Source organism: Cherax quadricarinatus, chromosome 17 (genome assembly GCF_038502225.1).
Source record: "Cherax quadricarinatus isolate ZL_2023a chromosome 17, ASM3850222v1, whole genome shotgun sequence".
Classification (NCBI taxonomy): Eukaryota; Metazoa; Arthropoda; class Malacostraca; order Decapoda; family Parastacidae; genus Cherax; species Cherax quadricarinatus.
In genome coordinates this window covers 15,580,962-15,606,465 of record NC_091308.1, presented here as the reverse complement: position 1 = coordinate 15,606,465, position 25,504 = coordinate 15,580,962, and the positions used below count along the sequence as shown (strand labels likewise).

The following is a 25,504-nucleotide window of genomic DNA, read 5'->3' as shown; positions in this document are numbered from 1 at the left end:
AGTAAGGAATCATTCAAGACACTGTACACCGTGTATGTCAGGCCCATACTGGAGTATGCAGCACCTGTTTGGAACCCGCACTTGATAAAGATAAGATAAGATAAGATTTCGTTCGGATTTTTAACCCCGGAGGGTTAGCCACCCAGGATAACCCAAGAAAGTCAGTGCGTCATCGAGGACTGTCTAACTTATTTCCATTGGGGTCCTTAATCTTGTCCCCCAGGATGCGACCCACACCAGTCGACTAACACCCAGGTACCTATTTGCTGCTAGGTGAACAGGACAACAGGTGTAAGGAAACGTGTCGAAATGTTTCCACCCGCCGGGAATCGAACCCGGGCCCTCCGTGTGTGAAGCGGGAGCTTTAGCCACCAGGCCACCGGGCCACCAAAAGCACGTCAAGAAACTAGAGAAAGTACAAAGGTTTGCAACAAGGTTAGTTCCAGAGCTAAGGGGAATGTCCTATGAAGAAAGATTAAGGGAAATCGGCCTGACGACACTGGAGGACAGGAGGGTCAGGGGAGACATGATAACGACTTATAAAATACTGCGTGGAATAGACAAGGTGGACAAGGACAGGATGTTCCAGGGAGGGGACACAGAAACAAGAGGCCACAATTGGAAGTTGAAGACACAAATGAGTCAGAGAGATAGTAGGAAGTATTTCTTCAGTCATAGAGTTGTAAGGCAGTGGAATAGCCTAGAAAATGACGTAGTGGAGGCAGGAACCATACACAGTTTTAAGACGAGGTTTGATAAAGCTCATGGAGCGGGGAGAGAGAGGGCCTAGTAGCAACCGGTGAAGAGGCGGGGCCAGGAGCTAGGACTCGACCCCTGCAACCACAAATAGGTGAGTACAAATAGGTGAGTACACACACACACACACACACTGTGAAAGAATAGAGAAATTCCAAGCGCATTCGTGACTACTCACATTATCACCGAGTGAGAAAGGTTGGATCTGAGAGGGACTGACCCAGTAAGTTTGCTACACTGCCTCTCAATGATTAGTTAATTTAGTTTAATATCTATTATGCACCCCATGCTCATCCTGTGGGTGGTAGTCAAAGGATTACAGAGGTACATAGTGGGTCCAGGGACTGGGCCCAGAAGTTTTGATAGCTGAATAAGGTACAAAAGTAATGAACTCCGGGTAGATCTGGTCACAATCATGAACAGGTTACAAGGTAATGAACTCCAGGTATTACACTGTTACATCTACTAATGTTATAACTAAATGGGCAGCATCAGCAATTTCATATTTTATTTTAGGAAACTGGTTACACCACATTGTAGGAATTAGTGCAGCGAAGATTAAGGAAAACTTGCCCACACGTTTCGCTGGTCCGAGGGTTCGAACGCGAGACCTTTCGGTTGTGAGCCAAATGTCACTCATTCAGTTAAGATTTATTCGGATTTTTAAGCCGGAGGGTTAGCCATTCAGGATAACCCAAGAAAGTCAGTACATTATCGAGGACTCTTGTCTTATTTCCATTGAGATCCTTCAATCTTGTCCCCCAGGATGCGACCCACACCAGGTGTAAGGAAATGTGTCCAGTGTTTCTACTAGGCCGGGGATTGAACCATGTTCACTCAGTGTGAGGCGAGAACGTTGCCTACTGAACCACCGACTTTAATGCTCATATCATCATGGAAATTAGAATAAAAATGAAGTTTATTTCTAAAAATCTTTTTAATAGTTACAAATAGACACAAGCTATTTGGAAAGCCATCGTTTATACAGAGCATTTCGGCATGTTAAAAATATGGCTCTCATCAGGACTTAAAATTAACCCCTCAAGGAAGACTCCTTGACGCTGGTGAGGGGCTCTTGATCTAGGGAATTGGATCTGTGCTCCAGTTCCCTGAATTAAGCCTGAATGCCTTCCATCCCCCCATAGGCGCTGTATAATCCTACGGGTTTAGTGCTTCCCCCTTGATTATAATAATAATAATAATCATCAGGACTTAAAATTAAGAAAACAATTTATTTTTTTTTATTTTTATTTATTTACAATTTGAGCACACATACAGAGGCACACATACAGAGGAAAGGTTTATACATATAAATTTACACGTCAATAATATGATTCGTTTAATTAGGAAAATGCGGGTATATATTATGGAATGATCAGGCATGTTACTTTCTTTCTTTGTACTTAACAATATTTTATAATTTAATTTAATTTAATGAAATAATTGTTGTGTAGTTTTGAGAGGTATATCTATAAGGTTTACTATTTTGAGTAAAGTGTGGAATATGTTACACTCTAGTTAATTTAGGAGTAAGTTTAAAGTATTTGATCCTACGAGAGTTGTCCACGTCAGCTTCATTACTGAGTCTATTGCCAGGAGAAAGTCCTATGAGACACTTTATTGTGTATTATATATATGTACTGTATATTCTAATAATTACACGCTTTCAAATTAAGGTAAAAAATATAGTACTTTAAACCCAAAATGTTTTATTTCTGATTTTATAGATAAAATAATTTTTGGGAGTAGAGTCGGGATTATAGTTGTTGTTTGAGTGTTGAGTGAGTCAGGTGGCGGCCAGACAACAGCAGTCAAAACATCAACATGATCAACAAATATACCTATATATTCCTCTTATTGGCCATATTTTGTACCTTTGCTAACTCTTTGTATTTTCACATTGGGGAAACTGAAAGAAAATGCTTTATTGAAGAAATTCCGGACGAAACGATGGTGACAGGTGAGTGTGACATGACAGTCTTAAAGCTGTGTATTAATATTGCTAGAATTACCTGCTGTATAGTCCTTGTGGCTTAGCGCTTCTTTTTGATTATAATAATAATAATAATGCTAGAATTACCGACAATATGTTAAGTAGAAGGATGTAAAGTTAGTGATGTAGAGCACCTCCAGGCAGGTTCCTGGGTGCTGGGGACGGGATCTTTACTTAAAGAATTGGACCTGTGCTCCCCTTCCTTGGATCGAACCTGAATGCCTCCCACTTCCCCAGGCGCTGTATAATCCCTACCGGTTTAGCTCTCCATGAATGTAATACTCGTCTCGGGACCACATCTGGTCCTGTCACTGATCTGGGGACCACACCTGGTCCTGTCACTGGTCTGGGGACCACACCTGGTCCTGTCACTGGTCTGGGGACCACACCTGGTCCTGTCACTGGTCTGGGGACCACACCTGGTCCTGTCACTGGTCTGGGGACCACACCTGGTCCTGTCACTGGTCTGGGGACCACACCTGGTCCTGTCACTGGTCTGGGGACCACACCTGGTCCTGTCACTGGTCTGGGGACCACACCTGGTCCTGTCACTGGTCTGGGGACCACACCTGGTCCTGTCACTGGTCTGGGGACCACACCTGGTCCTGTCACTGGTCTGGGGACCACACCTGGTCCTGTCACTGGTCTGGGGACCACACCTGGTCCTGTCACTGGTCTGGGGACCACACCTGGTCCTGTCACTGGTCTGGGGACCACACCTGGTCCTGTCACTGGTCTGGGGACCACACCTGGTCCTGTCACTGGTCTGGGGACCACACCTGGTCCTGTCACTGGTCTGGGGACCACACCTGGTCCTGTCACTGGTCTGGGGACCACACCTGGTCCTGTCACTGGTCTGGGGACCACACCTGGTCCTGTCACTGGTCTGGGGACCACACCTGGTCCTGTCACTGGTCTGGGGACCACACCTGGTCCTGTCACTGGTCTGGGGACCACACCTGGTCCTGTCACTGGTCTGGGGACCACACCTGGTCCTGTCACTGGTCTGGGGACCACACCTGGTCCTGTCACTGGTCTGGGGACCACACCTGGTCCTGTCACTGGTCTGGGGACCACACCTGGTCCTGTCACTGGTCTGGGGACCACACCTGGTCCTGTCACTGGTCTGGGGACCACACCTGGTCCTGTCACTGGTCTGGGGACCACACCTGGTCCTGTCACTGGTCTGGGGACCACACCTGGTCCTGTCACTGGTCTGGGGACCACACCTGGTTGTGTCACTGGTCTGGGGACCACACTTGTCCTGTCACTGGTCTGGGGACCACACCTGGTCCGGTCACTTGCCTGGGGACCACACCTGGTCCGGTCACTGGTCTGGGGACCACACCTGGTCCGGTCACTGGTCTGGGGACCACACCTGGCCCTGTCACTGGTCTGGGGACCACATCTGGTCCTGTCACTGGTCTGGGGACCACATCTGGTCCTGTCACTGGTCTGGGGACCACATCTGGTCCTGTCACTGGTCCAGGGACCACATCTGGTCCTGTCACTGGTCCGGGGACCCCCACCCGGTCCTGTCACTGGTCCGGGGACCCCCACCCGGTCCTGTCACTGGTCCGGGGACCCCCACCCGGTCCTGTCACTGGTCCGGGGACCCCCACCCGGTCCTGTCACTGGTCTGGGGACCCCACTTGGTCCTGTATGAGCAGCTCTGGTACCCAGCCTATCTAAAGACAGAAGTGTGGGGTTGGGTGAAAATGGTAAAAAAAAAAAAAAAATTGCGAAGATTAACCCTACTTGTGTTGTGCATTAGACCTCCCAAAATTATAGCCATGCTGAATTTCAGGCAGGTATGCACATTTTCATGGCATCTCTTAAAATAACACTAGCTGCTATTTCCACTGTAATATACCATGAAAATGTCCAACCATTTTGGGGCATATGCAAAATAATTTTTTTTTATTTTACCAGGCAATTATAAACTACAGTTGTATGATCCACGCACAGGAGGTTTCATGCCATCTTCTCCAGGACTTGGTATGCATGTGGAAATTAGGGACCCAGATGACAAAGTTCTTCTATCTAGAGTGAGTTCTTTTTTAAATTCTGTTCTTTCTTTCTATTACTTATAAAATTAGCAGCAGCAGTAGTAGTACTAGAATTAATATTTAATCAGTTAATCAAACCCGTATTTTTGTAACTGTGTGTGTATGGCTGATTTTTCTTACTTTTTTTATTATATGTAAATATATTAAAATGTACTGCTTCATAACCTGTGTCAGTATTGATTAAGAATTAGGATTAGTCTGCCCAAAATGCCTAGGCATGCTAGTGGCCTTCTTTGTAATTAATATTTTATAATATGTAAACCACACATTGTAAGCTTTGCAAGGAAATAGACATTTTCATTTTCATTTTCAAATGTGTGTGAACACGTGTCTTTGAAGAGTTGTATTTGCCGAGTTGTGTTTATGAGGGTTCAGACTCTACTCCTGTCCCTACCTTGTAAGCTACTGTACTTTGAAATGTATCAATGTTTTCTGGCCTCTTGGGCCTTATCATATCTTCTCCAAAAGGTGCATGTTGAATTTGCCTCCACAACTACAGGTATACTTCATTAATACGGTCCTTGTTTTAGAGTGCTTCACTAATATGGCTCTTTACAATTTTTTTTTAACACGTCGGTAGTCTCCCACCGAGGCAGGGTGACCCAGAAAGAAAGAAAATCCCCAAAAAGAACAATAGTTTCATCATCATTCAACACTTTCACCTCACTCAAACATAATCACTGTCTTTGCAGAGGCACTCAGATACGACAGTTTAGAATATATGTATATATTCTTTTTTTCTTTTTAGTAAGCTATACAGGAAAAGGGGTTACTATCCCATTGTTCTCGGCATTTTAGTTGACTTTTACAACACTCATGGCTTACGGAGGAAAGATTCTTATTCCACTTCCCTATGGATATGAAAGGAAAAGCAATAAGAACAAGAACTATTAAGTTAAAATCGAAGAAAACATTGATGACTGTGTATACATAAATGTGTACATGTACGTGTAGTGTGACATAAGTGTAAGTAGAAGTAGCAAGATGTACCTAAAATCTAAAGGCTTAATGAGCAGTTTGTGGTTTCGTGGTTTCAGCTTGTACTTGCACCTGCATGGCTTAATCTTTGAGACAAACATATGACTACTGCCAGGATAGACATTTATATTCATGTTTATTATTTTTGGCACTTGCCTTGCTCTTCAGATGGTTTTTGGCAATTTTAAAATTTTCTTTATTATTTTTTACGTTTACACGTTTTTTTTTAGGACTAGTGTTATTGCACATTTAATAAATAATAATGTAAACATGTGGAAAACAAGGCTGTGATTTGCTTTACGGCCCATGGCCAGGCTCCGAGAGTAGTTAAACTCTCGAAACTCTTCAAAGGTATATCAAAGGTATAGCAGTCTAGAGCCTAACCCACCATATCAGTGAGGTATGCTTGTATTGTGTAAATTTTAGCAACTTTATATTTGGAGCAAAAGGCCTGGGAGGCTTCGGCATGAGGAAATGGGTCTGTGTGGTCTTTGTGTGCAGCTTACAAAAAATAGGGGTTGCTGCAATGCAAAATGGGAATGCTGTGCAAATACAGAATTGCTGATTATGCTTGCACCTACACAATTCTCACTTCCAGGTGAATTAAGTGTCTTAATCATTGCTGATAGCTCCAACAATGAGGATATGAAATCTGAAAGACTTTTACTGTTTTGAAACAGTGACTGAAAGCGACAGGAAAATGCTGGGAATAGTTCTGTAGGTCCAAGTGACCCCTAACCATGTACTGCAGGCATCAGTGCAGCCACAAGACCAAATGGTTTGGGCACATATTTGAGTAGTAGTAATTAGGGATGGGAAGATACCAGAATTTTTGCTGCTACAGATATAATAATAAATAGCCAACATCCACTGATTCCTATAGATGCCATTATTGATAATTTATCACACCCGTTGTGATTACAGTGATGCTAACTTTGATTTGATGATCATACAAATAAAAGTGTTAATGAGTGTTCATCTTGAGTCAGTTTATTCATTGATGCATGTTGTCTGGTAGTGTCATTAAGGCTACTGCCAAGGGACATAGGAGATCATATGACCAAACTCCATTGAGTTGCCATACCTGCAGCACTAGTTGATGCGACACCAGTGCCAGCCCCAGCAGTTTAAAGGTAAATTTTAGGTGTTGTGACATCAAAAGGGTTAATTTAAGCAGTAGGTACTTACCTGCTCTCTTAATAGTCCTTAAGATTTCACATATTGTAATCACTTTCCCAACCCTTTCCCATCCCATTAGTCTTTTAAATTGAGGTTTTACTGGTATATTAATCATCATAATACAGTAGGGCTCCATTTTACGGTGTTTCGCCTTAGTGTTCCACTAATACGGCAATTTCAAATCATGACCAAAATTTGCTATACGGCAAGTGGTCTTTCAAATACGGCTCGCCCCACCCGGTTTGTTTACATTCTTCGTGAGCACATCTATTATGCCTGGAAGCTTTCCAAAATTTCAAGTGTTTTAAAGTTATTGCATATTTTATATGTATTCTGATAATTATGTTTGTGTACCTGTACCTAAATATACTTACGCACTGTGCTGGCATGTAGGTACACATTAAAATCACTAAGAGTGTCTCTACTCATGATGCCATAGTAATACTGTACATGTACATACTATGTAATAATCTCTCTTGGGCACATTAAATGTCTTATTTTATGTTAATAAAGACATTTTCATTAATCCATCTATGATATTTTCTTGAAAATTATATAAGAAACATGTTACATAACATATAAACATTAGACATGCACCCACAGAATTAAAATTGACATAAATATGAGATTTGTTTACAAAGCGGCTCTGTAGAAGTGTCGGAAGAATTACGTTTTCTCTAGTCAAACACTGGGGGATAACTGCAGATAGATATTCCTTTTGTATGCCTTCACTCTATATATAGCAATTCACAACCCTTGTGGGTTTAGTGCTCCTTTTTTATTATGATTATAATAATAATAACTTGCAATAATTACTTGTAATAATAATCATTTGTAATAATAATAATAATTTGTCAGAGCATCATTCCTTCTAAAAATTACATGAGAATGGAAGTGTTGGTCTTTATTTATTTTAATGTACCACTGTGGAGACAACTTGTACACAATGTAAGGTGTTTGTATGAATGTTTATGAACCATAACCAAATGCATTGTCTGTTTGTTTACATAGTGGGTGGGGTGGCCAGGCTGGCTTCCCTACACTACCCTACCTACCACACCACTTTCTACAGATAAATGCTTTTCACCTTTCACCCTACATTAAGACTACAAATATTTTAATGTAAGTAATGAGTGTACTGTATATGCATTTTATCACTAAGCATCGTCGTATATTATGTGTGGGTGGGGGTGGCCAGGAGGGCTACCACACCTAACTTCTTATAGTAAATAAGAACATAAGAACATAAGAAAGAAGGAACACTGCAGCAGGCCTACTGGCCCATGCGAGGCAGGTCCAAGTCTCCTCCCGGCTTAAGCCAATGCCCCAACCTAGTCAGGGCAGGTCACGTTCACTTAAGGAAGGAACACGACAACTGACCTAGTAGCACAAGCTAGTCAGGTCCAACTCACACCCACTCATTTATTTATCTAGCCTATTTTTAAAACTACACAGCGTTTTAGCCTCAATAAATGTGCTCGGGAGTTTGTTCCACTCATCCACAACTCTATTACCAAACCAGTGCTTTCCTATATCCTTCCTGAATCTGAATTTTTCCAACTTAAAACCATTGCTGCGAGTCCTGTCTAGGCTAGATATTTTCAGCACGTTATTTACATCCCCTTTATTTATTCCTGTCTTCCATTTATACACCTCAATCATATCCTCCCTAATTCTACGTCTTTCTAGAGAGTGTAGATTCAGGGCCTTCAGTCTATCCTCATAGGGAAGATTTCTGATACATGGGATCATCTTTTTTCATCCTCCTTTGTATGTTTTCCAAAGCATTTATATCCATTCTATAATACGGTGACCAAAATACCATAAACCGAATAGTGTCCAATTAACATACTTTTCGTTATATTCTACCACTGATATACAAGCTTCAGTATAAGAACATAAGAACATAAGAACGAAGGAACACTGCAGAAGGCCTACTGGCCCATGCGAGGCAGGTCCAAGTCTCCTACTGGCTTAAGCCAATGCACCCAACCTAGTCAGGTCAGGTCACATTGACTTAAGGGAGGAACACGGCAACCGACCTGGTAGCACAAGCTATCAGGTCCAACTCAAACCCACCCACATCCACTCATGTATTTATCCAACCTATTTTTAAAGCTACACAACGTTCTGGCCTCTATAACTGTACTTGGGAGTTTGTTCCACTCATCCACAACTCTATTACCAAACCAGTACTTTCCTATATTCTTCCTGAATCTGAATTTTTCCAACTTAAAACCATTGCTGCGAGTCCTGTCTAGGCTAGATATTTTCAGCACACTATTTGCATCCCCTTTATTTATTCCTGTCTTCCATTTATACACCTCAATCATATCCCCCCTAATTCTTAGTCTTTCTAGAGAGTGCAGATTCAGGGCCCTTAGTCTATCCTCATAGGGAAGGTTTCTGATACATGGGATCAACTTTGTCATCCTCCTTTGAACATTTTCCAGAGCATTTATATCCATTCTGTAATACGGTGACCAAAACTGTGCAGCATAATCTAAATGAGGCCTAACCAAGGATGTATAGAGTTGAAGAACAACCTGAGGACTCCTATTATTTATGCTTCTTGATATAAAGCCAAGGATTCTATTAGCTTTATTGCGAACACTTGTGCACTGTTGTCTTGGTTTCAGATTACTGCTAACCAGAACTCCTAAATCTTTTTCGCAATCCGTAATATTAAGATTTACATTATTTAGTTTATATGTGGCATGGTTATTGTCCTGTCCAACATTTAGAACTTTGCATTTGTCTATATTAAACTGCAACTGCCACTTCTCCGACCACTGCATCAGTCTATTCAAATCTTCCTGGAGTGCTCGAATGCCCTCGTCAGAATGAATTCGACGGCCTATTTTGGTGTCATCGGCAAACTTGCCGATGTCGCTCTTTATGCCCTCATCTATGTCGTTTATGTAGATTGTGAACAGCAGGGGGCCCAACACTGACCCCTGTGGAACACCGCTCGTGACGCTTCCCCACTCTGATTTCTCCCCATTTATGCAAACTCTCTGCTGCCTATTTGTCAACCATGCCTCTATCCAGGAAAAAATTTCTCCTCTTATTCCATGTGCCTTAATTTTCCTCAATAGTCTCTAATGTGGGACCCTGTCAAAAGCCTTAAGTCCATATACACAATATCATATTCATTACCATGATCTACCTCCTCAAACACCTTAGTGAAAAAAGTTAATAAATTCGTAAGGCAGGAACGCCCCTTTGTAAAACCATGCTGAGATTCGTTGATTAATTTATGCTTTTCAAGGTGGCTACGAACTGCCTCGGCAATTATTGATTCCATAAATTTTCCCACTATGGAGGTTAGGCTTATTGGTCTATAGTTCGAAGCTAAGGACCTGTCACCTGCTTTAAAAATAGGTATCACATTTGTCATTTTCCACTTATCTGGCACCATGCCAGTTTGTAGTGATATGTTGAAAAGATTAGCCAAAGATTTGCTAAGCTCCTCTTTACATTCCTTTAGAACCCTTGCATACAGTTCATCAGGGCCTGGGGATTTGTTAGGTTTTAATTTATCTATTTGCCTAAGGACCATGTCACTTGTGACTCTAATCATGCACAGTTTATTATGGTCCTGTTCTACATAATTTATCATTTCTGGAATATCGCTGGTATCCTCCTGTGTAAAAACTGAGAGGAAGTATGTGTTAAAAATTCTACACATTTCCTTATCACTGTCAGTGAGCTGACCCAAGGAACTTTTGAGTGGGCCTATCTTGTCCCTGATCTTACTTCTGTATACCTGAAAGAATCTTTTTGGGTTAGTCTTCGATTCTCTTGCAACTTTAACCTCATAATCTCTTTTTGCTTTTCTAATTCCCTTTTTTATTTCTCTCTTTAACTGAATATATCAATTTCTTAATTGCCCCTCTCCTCTTTTGATTTGCCTATACATGTATATGCCTCTCTTTTGACCAGTCAGATATTTTAATCTATTGTTCATCCATTTAGGATCATTTTTGTTTGATCTGATTTCCCTATTTGGAACATAATTTGACTGAGCAGCTAGAACTATGCCCTGGAAAGCATCATATCGGCAACCATCACCACCTACCTGACCCTTAGTCAGGTCATTCCAGTTCAGCCCACCTAAGTAATTTTTCAGTCTTATGAAATCAGCCAAGCGAAAGTCAGGGACGGAGACTTGATTGCCATTATTAGGGGAATTCCATGATATATTAAAACTGAGTGATTTGTGATCACTTTCCCCAAGCTCATCATTAACCTCAAGATTATTAATTAGTGTTTCCCTACTGGCAAGAACCAAGTCAAGGAGGTTATTTCCCCTAGTTGGCTCTGTCACAAACTGTTTTAAAAAACAATCCTGGATCGTATCAAGAAAGTCACCTGACTCTAAATTTCCTGTCAAATTGCTCCAGTCAATCTGTCTATAGTTGAAATCTCCCATTAGCACAACATTTTCGTATGTAGATGCCTTACGAATTTCGTCCCATAGAAGTTTACTGCACTCCCTATCAAGATTTGGGGCCCTGTAAATCACACCCAAAATTAGTTTTTCTCAGCCCTCGAGAAGCTGTAACCAAACAGATTCAGTGGCTGACGCTTCTACTTTTATATCTTGTCTAACACAACAATTTAAATTGTCTCTGTCATACATCGCTACTCCACCACCCTTCCTGTTGACCCTGTCAGTGTAGAATAATTTATAGCCTTGTATATGACATTCAGAGGGCATCTCTCTATCTTTCAGATTGAGCCAGGTCTCTGTTATAGCAATAATATCTATGTTTCCTGCACTTGCAATTAATCTTAGCTCATCTATCTTATTTCTTACACTCCTGATATTAGTATAGTAAACCTTAAGGGAGCTAGTCCCTTGCTGTCCTCTGCTGTCCCCCTTTGTTTGCTGACCTGATCTATTGTCTTTATTTATAACTTCATGCTGAATGCCTTTTATACATTTACTGTTTCCAACCCTAGTGTTGCAACCTGCTTGTTTCCCACACACACCCATACCTCTATCTTCTGTCAGTTTAAAATCATAGGCATTTCACCAATGGCCTTCTCAATTGAGTTTGCAAGTGCTACCACCCCAGCCCCAGAGAGATGTACCCCATCCCTTGCATACATATCATGTTTGCCATAAAAGTTGTTCCAGTTGTCAATGAATGGGATTGCAAGTTCCTTGCAGTATCTGTCTAGCCAGCAATTTACACCAATTGCCCTAGACAACCATTCACTTCCTACTCCCCTTCTAGGCAAGATGCTACATATGATTGGGACCCCTCCCTTAGACTTAATGAAATCTATAGCTGACCTGTACTTACCTAGCAGCTCTTCTCTCCTACCCTTCCCAATATCATTTCCACCAGCACTGAGACAAATAATGCTACTCACCTTTTTCCCTACATTAAGACTACGAATATTTTGAGGTAAATAATGAGTGTACTGTGTGTGTATTTTACTTTTTATTGTTTTTTAATGCCTAAGTTCTATTGCTAACTTAATATATGTTAGTGTAAACTTGTTATATGGCATTTATATGCATTTATAAGTGGAAAAAAATGGCATTCTGCTTTCTGGCGAAGTCTGCTTTCCGGCAGTAGCCTGGAACCTAACCTGCCGTATAAGTGGAGACCTACTGTATATGTAGTATCTGTTACAAAGTCATTTTCTAATATTTATTATCATTCCAGGTGTACAGCAGTGAAGGCCGATTTACATTTACCTCACACACTCCAGGAGAGCATGTAATTTGTTTGTACTCTAACTCGACCAAATGGTTCTCAGGATCACAGCTGGTAGGTAATGTTTATAAGATGGTTAATGAAATTTTGACTTTGCCCCATTTCCCACTTTTCTTGGATGGGAATGCACTATGCCATCAAGGATATAAATTGGAGCAATTATAAGTGTAAAGACATTCATTAATACCCAACATTTTGGAATTGTAATATTTTACAAATGTGGTAGTAAAATATCCACAATTTTTAGTAGTTGGTATTTTATAAACTAGGTGTAGAGTACTGTACATAAACTAGTTAATTGTAGTCATTTTCCTTTAGTTGTTTTCATTAATATTCATGTGATTATATGTCCTGTTTACCTGCATATCACTTTTTTTCATGCTTGTGCCATCTGGTTTATGAGCAGCTCTGGGACAGACAGGTAGACAGAGAGATGGAGCTAGCCACCCAGCTTGCCGAACACGTATTACACGTTACAGAATCATTTCTCTTTACTTAGGGCATGGATTATAGAAGGTTCTGAGAGGATGAGACTACCAGTGGTTTCAGAAATGAAAGGATGTGGCACAAATGTTGCACATGGGTTATTCTCTAGGCTTTTGATATTTTCTCAACCACTTGTGGCCACATCCATCTCGCACCCCACTATACTCGGGGTCAACATTTTCCTCTTAACCCTTTGACTGTCGTGACCCCAAATCCTAAAGTGTCTCTCAGTGTTGCCAAAATATTAAAAAAATGTATAGTATATTTTTTCTCACGAAATGATAGAGAATTTTTTCCTGATGGTAATGACACCACGAGTACGAAATACAGTGGACCCCCACTTAACGATCACCTCCAAATGCGACCAATTATGTAAGTGTATTTATGTAAGTGCGTTTGTACGTGTATGTTTGGGGGTCTGAAATGGACTAATCTACTTCACAATATTCCTTATGGGAAAAAATTCGGTCAGTACTGGCACCTGAACATACTACTGGAATGAAAAAAGTTCGTTAACCGGGGGTCCACTGTATAATGGAAAATTTATGTAATTAGACTCGCAAAGTTAGCGATCTCGGAGATATATATGCATTGGCGATTCCACCCACTTTGAACCCTATTTTCAGCCAATTCCATTACTCCAGTTGACCAAACTCAGCTATTTCTTTAGAACTCCATTTGTTCTATTGATTGAGTACAAGAAACCGCCCATTTACTGATTTCAACTACCCAATAAAGTGGTCAGAAATTGGCAATTTGGCCAATTTTGTGCAAATTAAAAAAGATGCCAATTTCAAAATAGGGTCCAGAATAAACATTACAGACATTCCTGGCACTAAAATAACATTTTCTCTGTTCGTTAGTCATGTCTCCAGGCCCCTCTTACATTACTCATGCTTTCTGTTATGCAGACTACTGCATTATTGTAATTGTATAAATAATGTCAACCCGTTCATGACTGCTTATTAGAATGGATAGTTGGACACGTATTGGGCGGTGATGTCATTTGTTTACTCTTGAACACCTGCAAAAATTGAACATTTCCACTACTTTGAGCTCAATTTCAAGGTCCTTTTCTTCATGAAACCAATCAAAATCATCTCTACTTCTGTAAAATGTCTTCCATTCTATCACATGAAACCAAGATAGCGAGAATACAGCCATAAATGCTGTACGAAAATACACCTCAGATTCGGCATTTTAATCTAAAAACATGGTCGGAGTTTTCTTTTTCTCATGCACTGCGTGCTGCAGGATTTTTTTTTTATACTGTGCACACAGACCCATTCTCTCACATGTGGGCCTACCAGCTTTCTCCCGCTTGATTTGAACCTGCTTGAATTTTGGTGTATTAATACGTCAAAAACACTTGTTCGTAAGACGCATTTATATGACCAAGAAAGTCAAAGGGTTAAAAGGGGATTGTTAATATGACATGGCATAAGTGACTCCCTGGGGTTTGCCATGCTGTTTGCTCTAGCTGGCGCTCAGTTGAGTGTTAAGACCTGTTCTATACTGACAAGCCTCTCAGGCATTTTATACCAAATTTGGAGGTAGGAAAAATATAATGTCAGTCTACATTTCGAGCACTAGCAGTAAGAATGTAGATCAACGTTTGGATAGTTAAGAGGTTAAGTAAATTTCCTAAATTTGCTTGAAGCAGATAAGTGAACTGTAGATATAAATGCAGACGTATTCCTGTAAACCCTGTTGGGGCCTAGTTCCTAGGCCTTTTGCGTATCTATATGCTCTTGCATATAGCTTTGGGGTGCACAACAAACAGCTCCTTTGGCAGCAGAATCAATCATTCTTTCATCTTTTAGCTTAACCCTTTCAGGGTCCGTCCCGTAGATCTACGGCTTTACGTTCAGGGTCCAAACCGTAGATCTACGCCATGAGCTCAGCTCACTCTGATAAACTGTGAGTGGTACATTTGGGCCTAGATATGAGAGAATACATCTATGTGGTATGTGTGCACCACATAAAACAGATCCTGCAGCACACTGTGTATAATGAGAGAAAAAAAATGAAATCATGATTTTTCGATTAAAACAGCAACTTTGCAGTGTTTTTTCGTATGTTTTTTATAGTTGTATTTGCGATTTCTTGGTCTCATTTGATAGAATGGAAGACATATTACAGAAATAGAGATGATTTTGATTGGTTTTAGCATTGGAAATGGCTTGAAACTGAGCTCAAAGTAGCGGAAATGTTAAATTTTTGCCGATATTCAAGAGTAAACAAACGACCTCACACGTCTAATACACGTCAGCTGGTGGGTCTAATATACATTCACAAATATGGTGATGATATTTATACAATTATTACAGTATTGCATAACAGTAAATCTTCTATTTTTTGGTGTGAATAAAAATTCATTATGTGAATAAAAAATCAAAATGGAATTTATTTGTAAAGCCTCAAAACATAACTAATGAACAGAGGAAATGTTAGTTTAGTGCCAGGAATGCCTACATTGTTCATTCTGGACCCTATTTTGAAATTGGAATATTTTGAACTTTGTCTTAAATTGGCCAAATTAACAATTTCCGATCACTTTATTTTGTAGTTGAAACAGTTGATTTGGCGATTTCTTGTGCTCAATTGATAGAATAGAAGTAATACTAGTGAAATAGCTAAGAATTTGGTTGATTGGAATAATGTAATTGGCCTAAAATGGGAGTCAAAGTCGGCAAAATCGCCGATTCGTAAATATCGCTGACACATCAAAATTCACGAGAGTATAATTTCGTCAATTTTCCACCAAATTTCGTACTTTTTGTTTTATTACCTTCACAAAAAGATTCTCTACGATTTCATAAGAAAAAATAACAATTTTTTTTTTTTGAAAATTCTTGGACACTGGTGTGTGACTCCAGATTTGGGCCTTGGACCCTGAAAGGGTTAAATGGTGGGAATTTTTTTTCCACTTGTCTAAATTTGCTTGCACTCCAGGCTAATGTCATGGAACGATTTATAGATATGGATTACAAATTGTAAAAAATATATTTTGAATAGTTTCACTTTTACTGTGATAATGATTTATGCACTGAGTGAGTTGGTCACAACAGTAGAAAGTTAGTATTGATAGTGTAAATTTGATAATCATAACAAAGTTTAGTGTTGAATAACCAAAATGTTCTAGGGCATTTTAGATAAAATAAAACAGCCACCGAAACAACCGTAAAGGGGTCGAGTGTGGCATTCTGTGGTGATTTTTTTTTTAGTTTACCCTTAGTAAGGAGTAAGGCTAAGGAAATTGTGGCCCTGGAAAAAACAGAGATGACTTGTTAGAAGAGGATGAAGAACCACCTACAGTACAAATTAGAGAAATGCTGGAGGACTTCACTTCCCAATTAGGAGAGGCAGGTAGAAGAGGATGAAAAACTTGAAAGATAAACAGTTAACACTACAGGTTACTTGAACAGTTTAATGTTACTGGCAAATTGCAGACCTTTTCACTGAAAAAGGATTCTGGGCAGTGCAATTTATTTACTTATTTTTTATTTGGACATGATACATAGGTGTACAAAGAAATAGTGATTGGGTGTACATGCCTAAAGCCCCTTGTATGCAGAGCATTGTGGGCAGGCTTAAAAATAACTTAAGATTAACCCTTTGAGGGTTTCAGCCATACTAGTACGGCTTACGACCCAGGGTTTTTGACGTACTAGTACGCCTAAATTCTAGCGCCCTCAAATCTAGTGGGAGAAAGCTGGTAGGCATACATATGAAAGAATGGGTCTATGTGGTCAGTGTGCGCAGTATAAAAAAAATCCTGCAGCACACAGTGCATAATGAGAAAAAAAAACTTTGACCATGTTTTTGAAATAAAACGGCAACTTTGCACTGTATTTTCATATGGTATTTATTGTTGTATTCTAGTTTTCTTGGTCTCATTTTATAGAATGGAAGACATATTACAGAAATTGAGATGATTTTGACTGGTTTTACAATGAAAAGTACCTTGAAATTGAGCTCAAAGTAGCAGAAATGTTCGATTTTTACCAAAGTTCAAAAGTAAACAAATCATGCCAAGCGTCCAATACATGTCAACTGGTGAATCTAATATTCTTTCACAAGCGCACTGATATTATTTATACCATTTCTACACTAATGCAGCAGTCTGCATAACAGTAAATCTTCTATTTTTTGTAAGAATAAAAATTGAAAGTGGAAAGCCAAAGAAATATAAGAGGGGCCTGGGGATGTGACTAACGAACAGAGAAAATGTTATTTTAGTACCAGGAATGTCTTGTTTATTCTGGACCCTATTTGGAAATTGGCATCTTTCGAAATTTGTGTGAAATTGGCAAAATTGCTAAATTCTGACCACTGTATTGGATAGTTGAAATCAGTAAATGGGTGGTTTCTTGTACTCATTCAATAGAAAAAATGGAGTTCTAGAGAAATAGTTATGATTTTTGTCGACTAGTACACTGGAATTGGGCGAAAATAGGGCTCAAAGTGGGCAAAATCGCCGATGCGTAAACATCATCGAGACCGTTAACTTTGCGTGAGCATAATTCCATAAGTTTTCCATCAAATTTCATACTTTTGGTGTCATTATGATCGAGAAAAGATTCTCCATCTTTTCATAAGAAAAAATTTTTTTTTTTTTAATTTGGCCGACCCTGAGAACAAGTCTTGGAGAGGGCCTGTCGACCCTCAAAGGGTTAACTAAGCAATGATATATTCAGTGGTAAAAACTACAGTAAACACATTACAACATGAAGTACAATTGAGTATTTCAAATAAGAAGCATTAAATTTGTACAAATTTGTAGCATAACAATGTATAATATAATCAAATCAGAACGAGTAAAATCAATGATTTGTAGTGCAGAAACAGGTCATATGGTCATTAGATGAGTTACTGTGCATTCAAGAGAATGGGGTATTCTATTGGGTAATGTAATTAAAAAAAAATAGTTTGATAGGGTCACAGGTTATACATTTATGAGATTCAGTTATTCAGTATTTATTTAGTTGTTGTTGAGTAAGTGGTATTTAAGAAGAGTCTTGAATTGATAAGCAGACAGTATTTCTTTTATATTCACAGGTAATGAATTCCAGATTTTTGGGCCTTTTATGTGAATTGAGTTTTTACATAGTGTGAGATGGACACGGGGAACATCAAAGAGTGATCTGTGCCTTGTGTTATGGTCATGTGTTCTGTTGGGGTTGTAAGGAGAAGTTTGAAGGGAGGGTTTATATCTGAGTTTATTGTTCTATGTATGTAGTAGACATAATAATAAGTATGGATGTTTTGTACAGTGAGTAAGTTTAGACTTGAATTTTGGTGGAGTATGCTGCCTGGAGTGGGAATTTGTTATCATTCTGACTGCAGCCTTTTGTTGGGTAATTAATGGTCTGAGATGATTTATTGTTGTTGAGCCCCATGCACAAATTCCATTGGTGAGATAGGGGTAAATGAGTGATTGATATAGGGCCAGGAGGACTGACTGTGGAACGTAGTACCGTATCTTCAGTAGTATGCCTACGGTCTTGGAGATTTTCTTGGAAATTTGTTTTACATGTGTTTGAAATTTGAGTCTATTATGAAGGTGGATTCCTAAGAATTTTCTCTCTGTGAGCTTTGTGATAGATGATCCATTTATCATTATGTTAAGAGGAACATCTGTAGTTCTGTTCCCAAACTGAATGTAGTAGGTTTTGTCAATATTGAGAGTAAGTTTGTTAATCATCATCCAGGTAGATATTTTCTGTAATTCGGTATTTACAGTATTGGCTAGTATGACTGGTGGGAGAAGACGTATGTAGTGTCATCTGCAAATAGTGTGGGTTTGAGTAGTTGCGATGCATTTGGTAGGTCGTTTATGTAAACGAGAAAGAGAAGAGGGCCAAGGACACTTCCCTGTGGGACACCAACTGTAATTGGCTGTGTGGAAGAGTTTGCTCCATTTGTGTACACATATTGGCTTCTGTTGCTAAGGTATGACTTTAGGTAGTTGAGGGAGTGCCCTCATATACCATAGTGTGACAATTTTATGTGGAGCAAATCATGGTCAACTGTATCAAAAGCTTTACGTAAATCAATGAAGATCCCTAATGGGACTTCTTTTTGCTCGAGTGCAGTGTATCAAAAGCTGTACAAAGTACTGCAGGGTAAAACAGACTGGAGATGCATTACTGAATGCTGAAGCACTTCATAACACCCATCAACTACTTAAAACTGTGCATACACTTCAGCTGATGAGATCCATATCAGTCTTCTCCACATACTTTGTCAACAAGCAGTAACAACTAGAATGTAAGGAAAGATAAACTTAATTTTTACTTAAAAAAATGCTAGGCAAATTTTGAAGTCTGGCATGTAAACCTATTTTCCCCATATGTATGTTCTCCTTAACATAAATCTGTTTTTCATAAGGTGCAGATATTTAGGAACTTCTCCATGTTATGAGAGAGTTTAGTGTACATTTCTGGCAACATCTGTTAGTTTACCACCTTATTTCACTGATCCTTTATTGTGAAAATGTGTAGAAACATTAAGAAATTGCATGTACATTATTAAGATAACTTTTTTTTTTTTTTTTTAAATTTCAGCGTGTACACTTCGATATTCAAGTGGGTGAACATGCAATTGACTATGCTAATGTGGCACAAAAGGAGAAGCTGACAGAGTTGCAGTTGAGAGTAAGACAGTTACTGGATCAAGTAGACCAGATTTCCAAGGAGCAAAACTATCAGAGGGTAAGGCTAAAGTTGACTTTTGCGGTACAGGTACATATTAATATGGACACATGGAGAAGGAATGAGCATGTGTGAGGGAGAGGTGGGAATAGTGTAAGAGTATATGAGAAAGACAAAGACAAAATTTATTTCTTTGCAAAGATTACAAGGTGTGATTACATTGTATAATTTGTTAGGTACAAGGAAAGCCACTGTCATGCTGGGGCATTTCGGGCAGGCTAATCCTAATACAGTGGACCCCCGCATACCGATTTTAATCCGTGCAAGAGGGCTCATTGGTATGCGAAATAATCGGTATGCGAATGAATTTTCCCCATAAGAAATAATGGAAATCAAATTAATCCGTGCAAGACACCCAAAAGTATGAAAAAAAAATTTTTACCACATGAAATATACATTTTCCTACACACAAAGAGAAGGATACATGCACAATAGTAGAGTAGTACATGCACAGTATATATTGTGCATGTACTAGTCTACTAAATGAAGAATAAATGACACTTACCTTTATTGAAGATGCAGCAATGACTGATGAGACACTGTGTCCTGGGAGTGCCTTTTCCTCCTGAGTACTGTAGGTCCTGTTTGGTATTTTCTTCCAGAACATGCCTTATCACACTGTGTATGTCACTACAATTCTTAAATCTCTCAAACCAACCTTTGCTGGCTTTAAATTCACCAATATGAGCACTAGTTCCAGGCATTTTTCCCTGTTCACCTGGGTGTTAGTCGACTGGTGTGGGTTGCATCCTGGGAGACAAGATTAAGGACCCCAATGGAAATAAGTTAGACAGTCTTCGATGACACTGACTTTTTTGGGTTATCCTGGGTGGCAAATCCTCTGGGGTTAATTGTTTCTTGGTATATTCTCAATAAGCCACACCAACAACAGTGCTACAGCAGCAGCAGACGATGCTACAGCAGCAGCAGACGATGCTACAGCAGCAGCAGACGATGCTACAGCAGCAGCAGACAGTGCTACAGCAGCAGCAGACAATGCTACAGCAGCAGCAGACGATGCTACAGCAGCAGCAGCAGCTGACAGTGCAGCAGCAGCAGCAGCTGTACCACCAATAGTAGCGATGGTTGATTGGGGTTTATTATACAACCTGGCCAGCTCAGAGACACGCACTCCACTTTCATACTTATCAATGATCTTTTTCTTCATCTCTATTGTAATTCTCACCCTTATTGCTGTAGGGTTGGCACTAGAAGCTTTCTTGGGGCCCATGGTCACTTATTTTCCAGATAAAGCACCGAAAACAATGTAATAATACGAAATGTTCCGATTGTACGCTTGGATGTTACCGCGGAGGCTGGCTGGTAAACAATGGCACGGGCGGCACATGTGAGGCTGGCTGAGGGCGCACATTGGACGCGTCTCGGACGAACAGCGGTGAGCGGGTTTTTAAGCGGTATGCGAGGCAAAATTTTTGCGATTAAAGCAAGCGGTATGCGGATTAATCGTTATGTGATGCCAACGGTATGCGGGGGTCCACTGTACAGCCTCTCCTCACTTAGTGACATACATGCTCATTTACCAGTAACTCGGACTTATGATGGGCTCTCTGACCAGTATGCATGCTGATTATCTGGAAGTTAATTTTCATTTCAACATTGAATCTTAATTTAGTGTGTTTTATGAAATGCTCAATTTTCACTAAAATATTAAAGTGTAATAAATTTTATATGTATTTGAACCCTTTCGCTGTCCATCACTTAGAACTACGTCACTGACACCAGGGTCTCAGATGTAGTTTTATGCCATGAGCTCAGCATACTCTTAAAAGTTGAGTCGTAAATTTTGGACTAGATATGAGAGAATGGGTCTGTGCCACTTGTGTGCACCATATAAAAAGAAATCCTGCTCCATGTAGGCGTAATGGGAAGAACAAGAGTGTATATGATTTAAAATAGTGACTGGTTTTTTTCAGATGGTTTTATTGGCTGTTTCTTGGTATCATTTGATAGAATCGAAGACATATTACAGCCTCTCCTCACTTAACGACGGAGTTCCATTCCTAAGACCACGTCGGTAAACGAATTTGTCGCTATAATGGTAGTGGGTTTGTGTCATCTATCTTTGATATTGTTTTAATGTCACCTTTGCACCATTTATAACATTTCTGGTATATTTTTAAATGTTTATACAGTACAGCCTCTCCTCACTTATCGACATACTCGTTTACTGATGCCTCGGACTGAACACGGCTCTCTGATCAGTATTTATACCTAAATGAGCTAAATTTATACCTAAATGAGCTAAATGAGCTGATTTCCTCTATTCTGTTTTTCAATATACAGTACACTACTGTATAAACATTTAAAATTATACCAGAAATATTATAAATGGTGCAGAGGTGACATTAAAACAATATCAAAGATGATTGACACAAACCCACTACCATTATAGTATGCTCCTCACTTAGTGATGAATTTGTTTAATGCTGAGGTCTTAGGAACGGAACTCTGTCGATAAGTGAGGAGAGGCTGTAGTGTACCGTATATTGTAATAAACAGAATAGAAGAAATCAGCTCTAATATACATTATTTAGGTATGCATGCTGGTCAAAGAATCCGTTGTAAGTCCAATGCGTCGGTAAACGACTACGTCGCTAAATGAGTAGAGGCTGTACTGAAAGGTGATTTTGGTTGGTCAGGAAAGAGATTAGCTTTAAATTGACCTCAAGTAACAGAAATATTTGATTTTTGCAGATATTCCAGAGGATGGGTAAGGGTCCCTACAACCTCCAGTCTGTTTTATGGGTTTTAATAGATCTGATTCAGTTATTTGGACACTATAAACCATGACCAATATTTCTTGGTTATATTTTGTTTTCCAAAAATTAGAGTAAATCTTCTGTTTTCGTGAGATTATGAATTCAACATGAAAGACAAATGCAATATAGGAGAGGCCTAGAGATGTGATTAATAGACAGGGAAAAATGGCCAAATTACTGATTTCTGTGCACTTGTAATAAAATGCTCAGTTGATAGAATGAAAGGCATACTAGTGAAATAGCTAAGAATTTTCTTGAATGGAACATTGAATTTGCCCAGTATAGGACTTTAAGTCACCAGAATTGCTGATGCATAATTTGTGGTGAGGCAGCTAACTTTGCACCTGTGTAATCCCATAAGTTTTCCATCAAATTTTGTACTTTTAGTGTCAGTACTTTCAGTAAAAGATTCTCTACCATTTCAACTTTTTTTTTTTAAACTGGACACTAAGAGCAATATTAATTTTGGGGATTTGGACAATAAAGGGGTTATAACACTTGCTAATTTTTCATGGGGAGGAGGTGCTGATAAAATTTTTTCATGGGGAGGGGGTGCTGATAATCAGGCCCTTCTGTTCCTTCTTTCAGCCATAACCTTCATCCCATTCATCATGAAGGGTTGCATTTGTCTCTCATGACTTTTTGCTCTTCCCCAGTCAAGAACCTATGTAGCAGGCACTCCGTCTTTGCAAGATCGATGTAATGCTCATTGACTGTTATTTTATGCACTTCCTTAAGCTTTGTGATCCTTCCACATATAAAATGGTAACTAATATTAGTATGACTAATTTGTTCAGGAGGGGTGTTAATGTTGCAGTTTAAAAACTGTAGTGTAAAGCACCCTTCTGGCAAGACAGTGATGGAGTGAATGTTGGTGAAAGTTTTTCTTTTTCGGGCCACCCTGCCTTGGTGGGAATCGGCCAGTGTGATAATATAATATAATTTGTTCAGTTGCTGCCTCCATTTATTATGTTTCTGTCCTCTCCTTAGTCACACACTACTGGCTTTCCTTGATTTACCTACCCTTTAAGTTTACCCTGCATTTCACTTTTTCCCCTCTCCAAGGGAAGTTCTCATGATTTACTCCTTCCTTCCTCCATGTACCAAAACTCAGTTATCTACAATTTCACACTTACTATGCTATGGTAGTGCACACTGATGGTTCTGAATATCCCCCAGTGGTGTCAGATATACACCTGATAGAATAATCCAAGGTCATATACTAGAATCAGCCTATGCAGTTCTCATTGCTGTCATACACATTGTGTCCATGTCTACCTCATCATTCATAGGTGTTTCAGACTCCCAAAATCCACTTTAGGCTATTCAGAAATTCATCTGTCATGTTATCATCCTTCATATATAGTTTTGGTTATATCACATTTCTAGTGGGCATGAAGTCATTTCTTGCTGGGTCCCTGGACACATTGATATTTAGGGCAGTGAACACGCAAACTCAAGCCATTCGGTTAGCTGTTAATGACCTCCCTATTTTCCACAGGGGTATTATGTATCTATATAATAAAGGCACTTGCCTTTATTATGTTGATATATGTTTTGCTGTAAAAATGCCTTCCTATTTTCAGTACCGTGACGAACTTTTCCGTGAAACATCAGAGAGCACCAATTAGTCTTGTGCTAGTCCATTGGACGTGTGTAGCCTACTTGGTATGAACTTTTGACATGTGTGCCGTTTGAAGAGCTCATCACCACTACACAAAATGTCAGTCCACCATATAATAAATTGCCCTGTTCATCAGCAGGCTTGCAGGAGTCACTTCAGATGTCTCGATTGCCCAACACACTGAAGCCCTTGCTGAAAGTCCCACCTTTGATGGAGACTGACTATGAACAGAAACTAATCTGTTGCACTAACTTTGATTTAAATTTTACTCTTGCACTCTTTTTATGCTTTCTTTTTTCAGTACCGCGAAGAACGTTTCCGCCAAACATCGGAGAGCACCAATCAGAGAGTCTTGTGGTGGTCCATTGGACAAGTGTGCATTCTACTTGGTATGGGCTTTTGGCAAATGCGCCATTTGAAGAGCTTCTTTGAAGCCAAGAAACTTGTATAGTCAAAGTGCACATTTATAAGGGGTTCGACACTAAATCGTGTACATCTTAGAAATTGCATTTTGAAATAGCGAAGTAATTCTTTAATATTTTCTATGTTTAGACAAGCCATAGAATGAATATTTATGATTATAGTATAGTACGAAAGTGCATTTGTAAAGCTGAGGTTGTAAAATTGTGGAAGTGGCAATCTGGGTAGACTTTCTTTTAACAACTTATTCAGTTATTTTGGACGATGTCTCGAAGCTAACACTATTCGCGATTTCTTTTAATTAAGAAATCTCAGATTTCATTAGCCAAGAATGTGCAATAAAATATACTCGTGTAAAATTTGCTTAAAATCTTTTGAATTTGTGGTATTCTTAAGCATGGAAAAGAACTTTGCTATTGAAACAAATTTGAACCTTCATCACAGTAAATTAATTTTAAAATTTTGAAAATGATTGGAGATGATAATCTCACTGAAGCTGTTATAATGGTATAATGAATCTTGATATTAAGTTAGCTTTTCAGGAATATTTTAGACAATAGTAATAGTGCTAAATGTTTTATAGTTTTGATGTGTAAATATCACAAATCTGTCTGTTAAACCATGTGATGATAAATAAAGTTTTTATTATTTGTATTGTTTTTAAAACCATCTGACCCTTATGAGTTTATTGCTTAACTTTATTATATAAAACCTGTCCTTTTCAAGGAAGGAGCCTTAATCCAAGGAATTGGAACCGTCCTCTAACTT

General features: G+C 39.4%; 1 protein-coding gene across 1 annotated transcript; it reads left to right on the top strand.

Annotated features, from left to right (window-relative positions):
• The first annotated feature begins 2,516 nt into the window (after positions 1–2,516).
• On the top strand, positions 2,517–25,386 carry eca (transmembrane p24 trafficking protein eclair). Its single transcript, XM_053773283.2, has 5 exons — positions 2,517–2,716; positions 4,682–4,797; positions 12,660–12,764; positions 19,766–19,912; positions 24,618–25,386. Exons 1-5 carry the CDS (start codon positions 2,581–2,583, stop codon positions 24,765–24,767), a joined length of 654 nt encoding a protein of 217 aa, XP_053629258.1. The 5' UTR covers positions 2,517–2,580; the 3' UTR covers positions 24,768–25,386.
• The last annotated feature ends 118 nt before the right edge of the window (positions 25,387–25,504 follow it).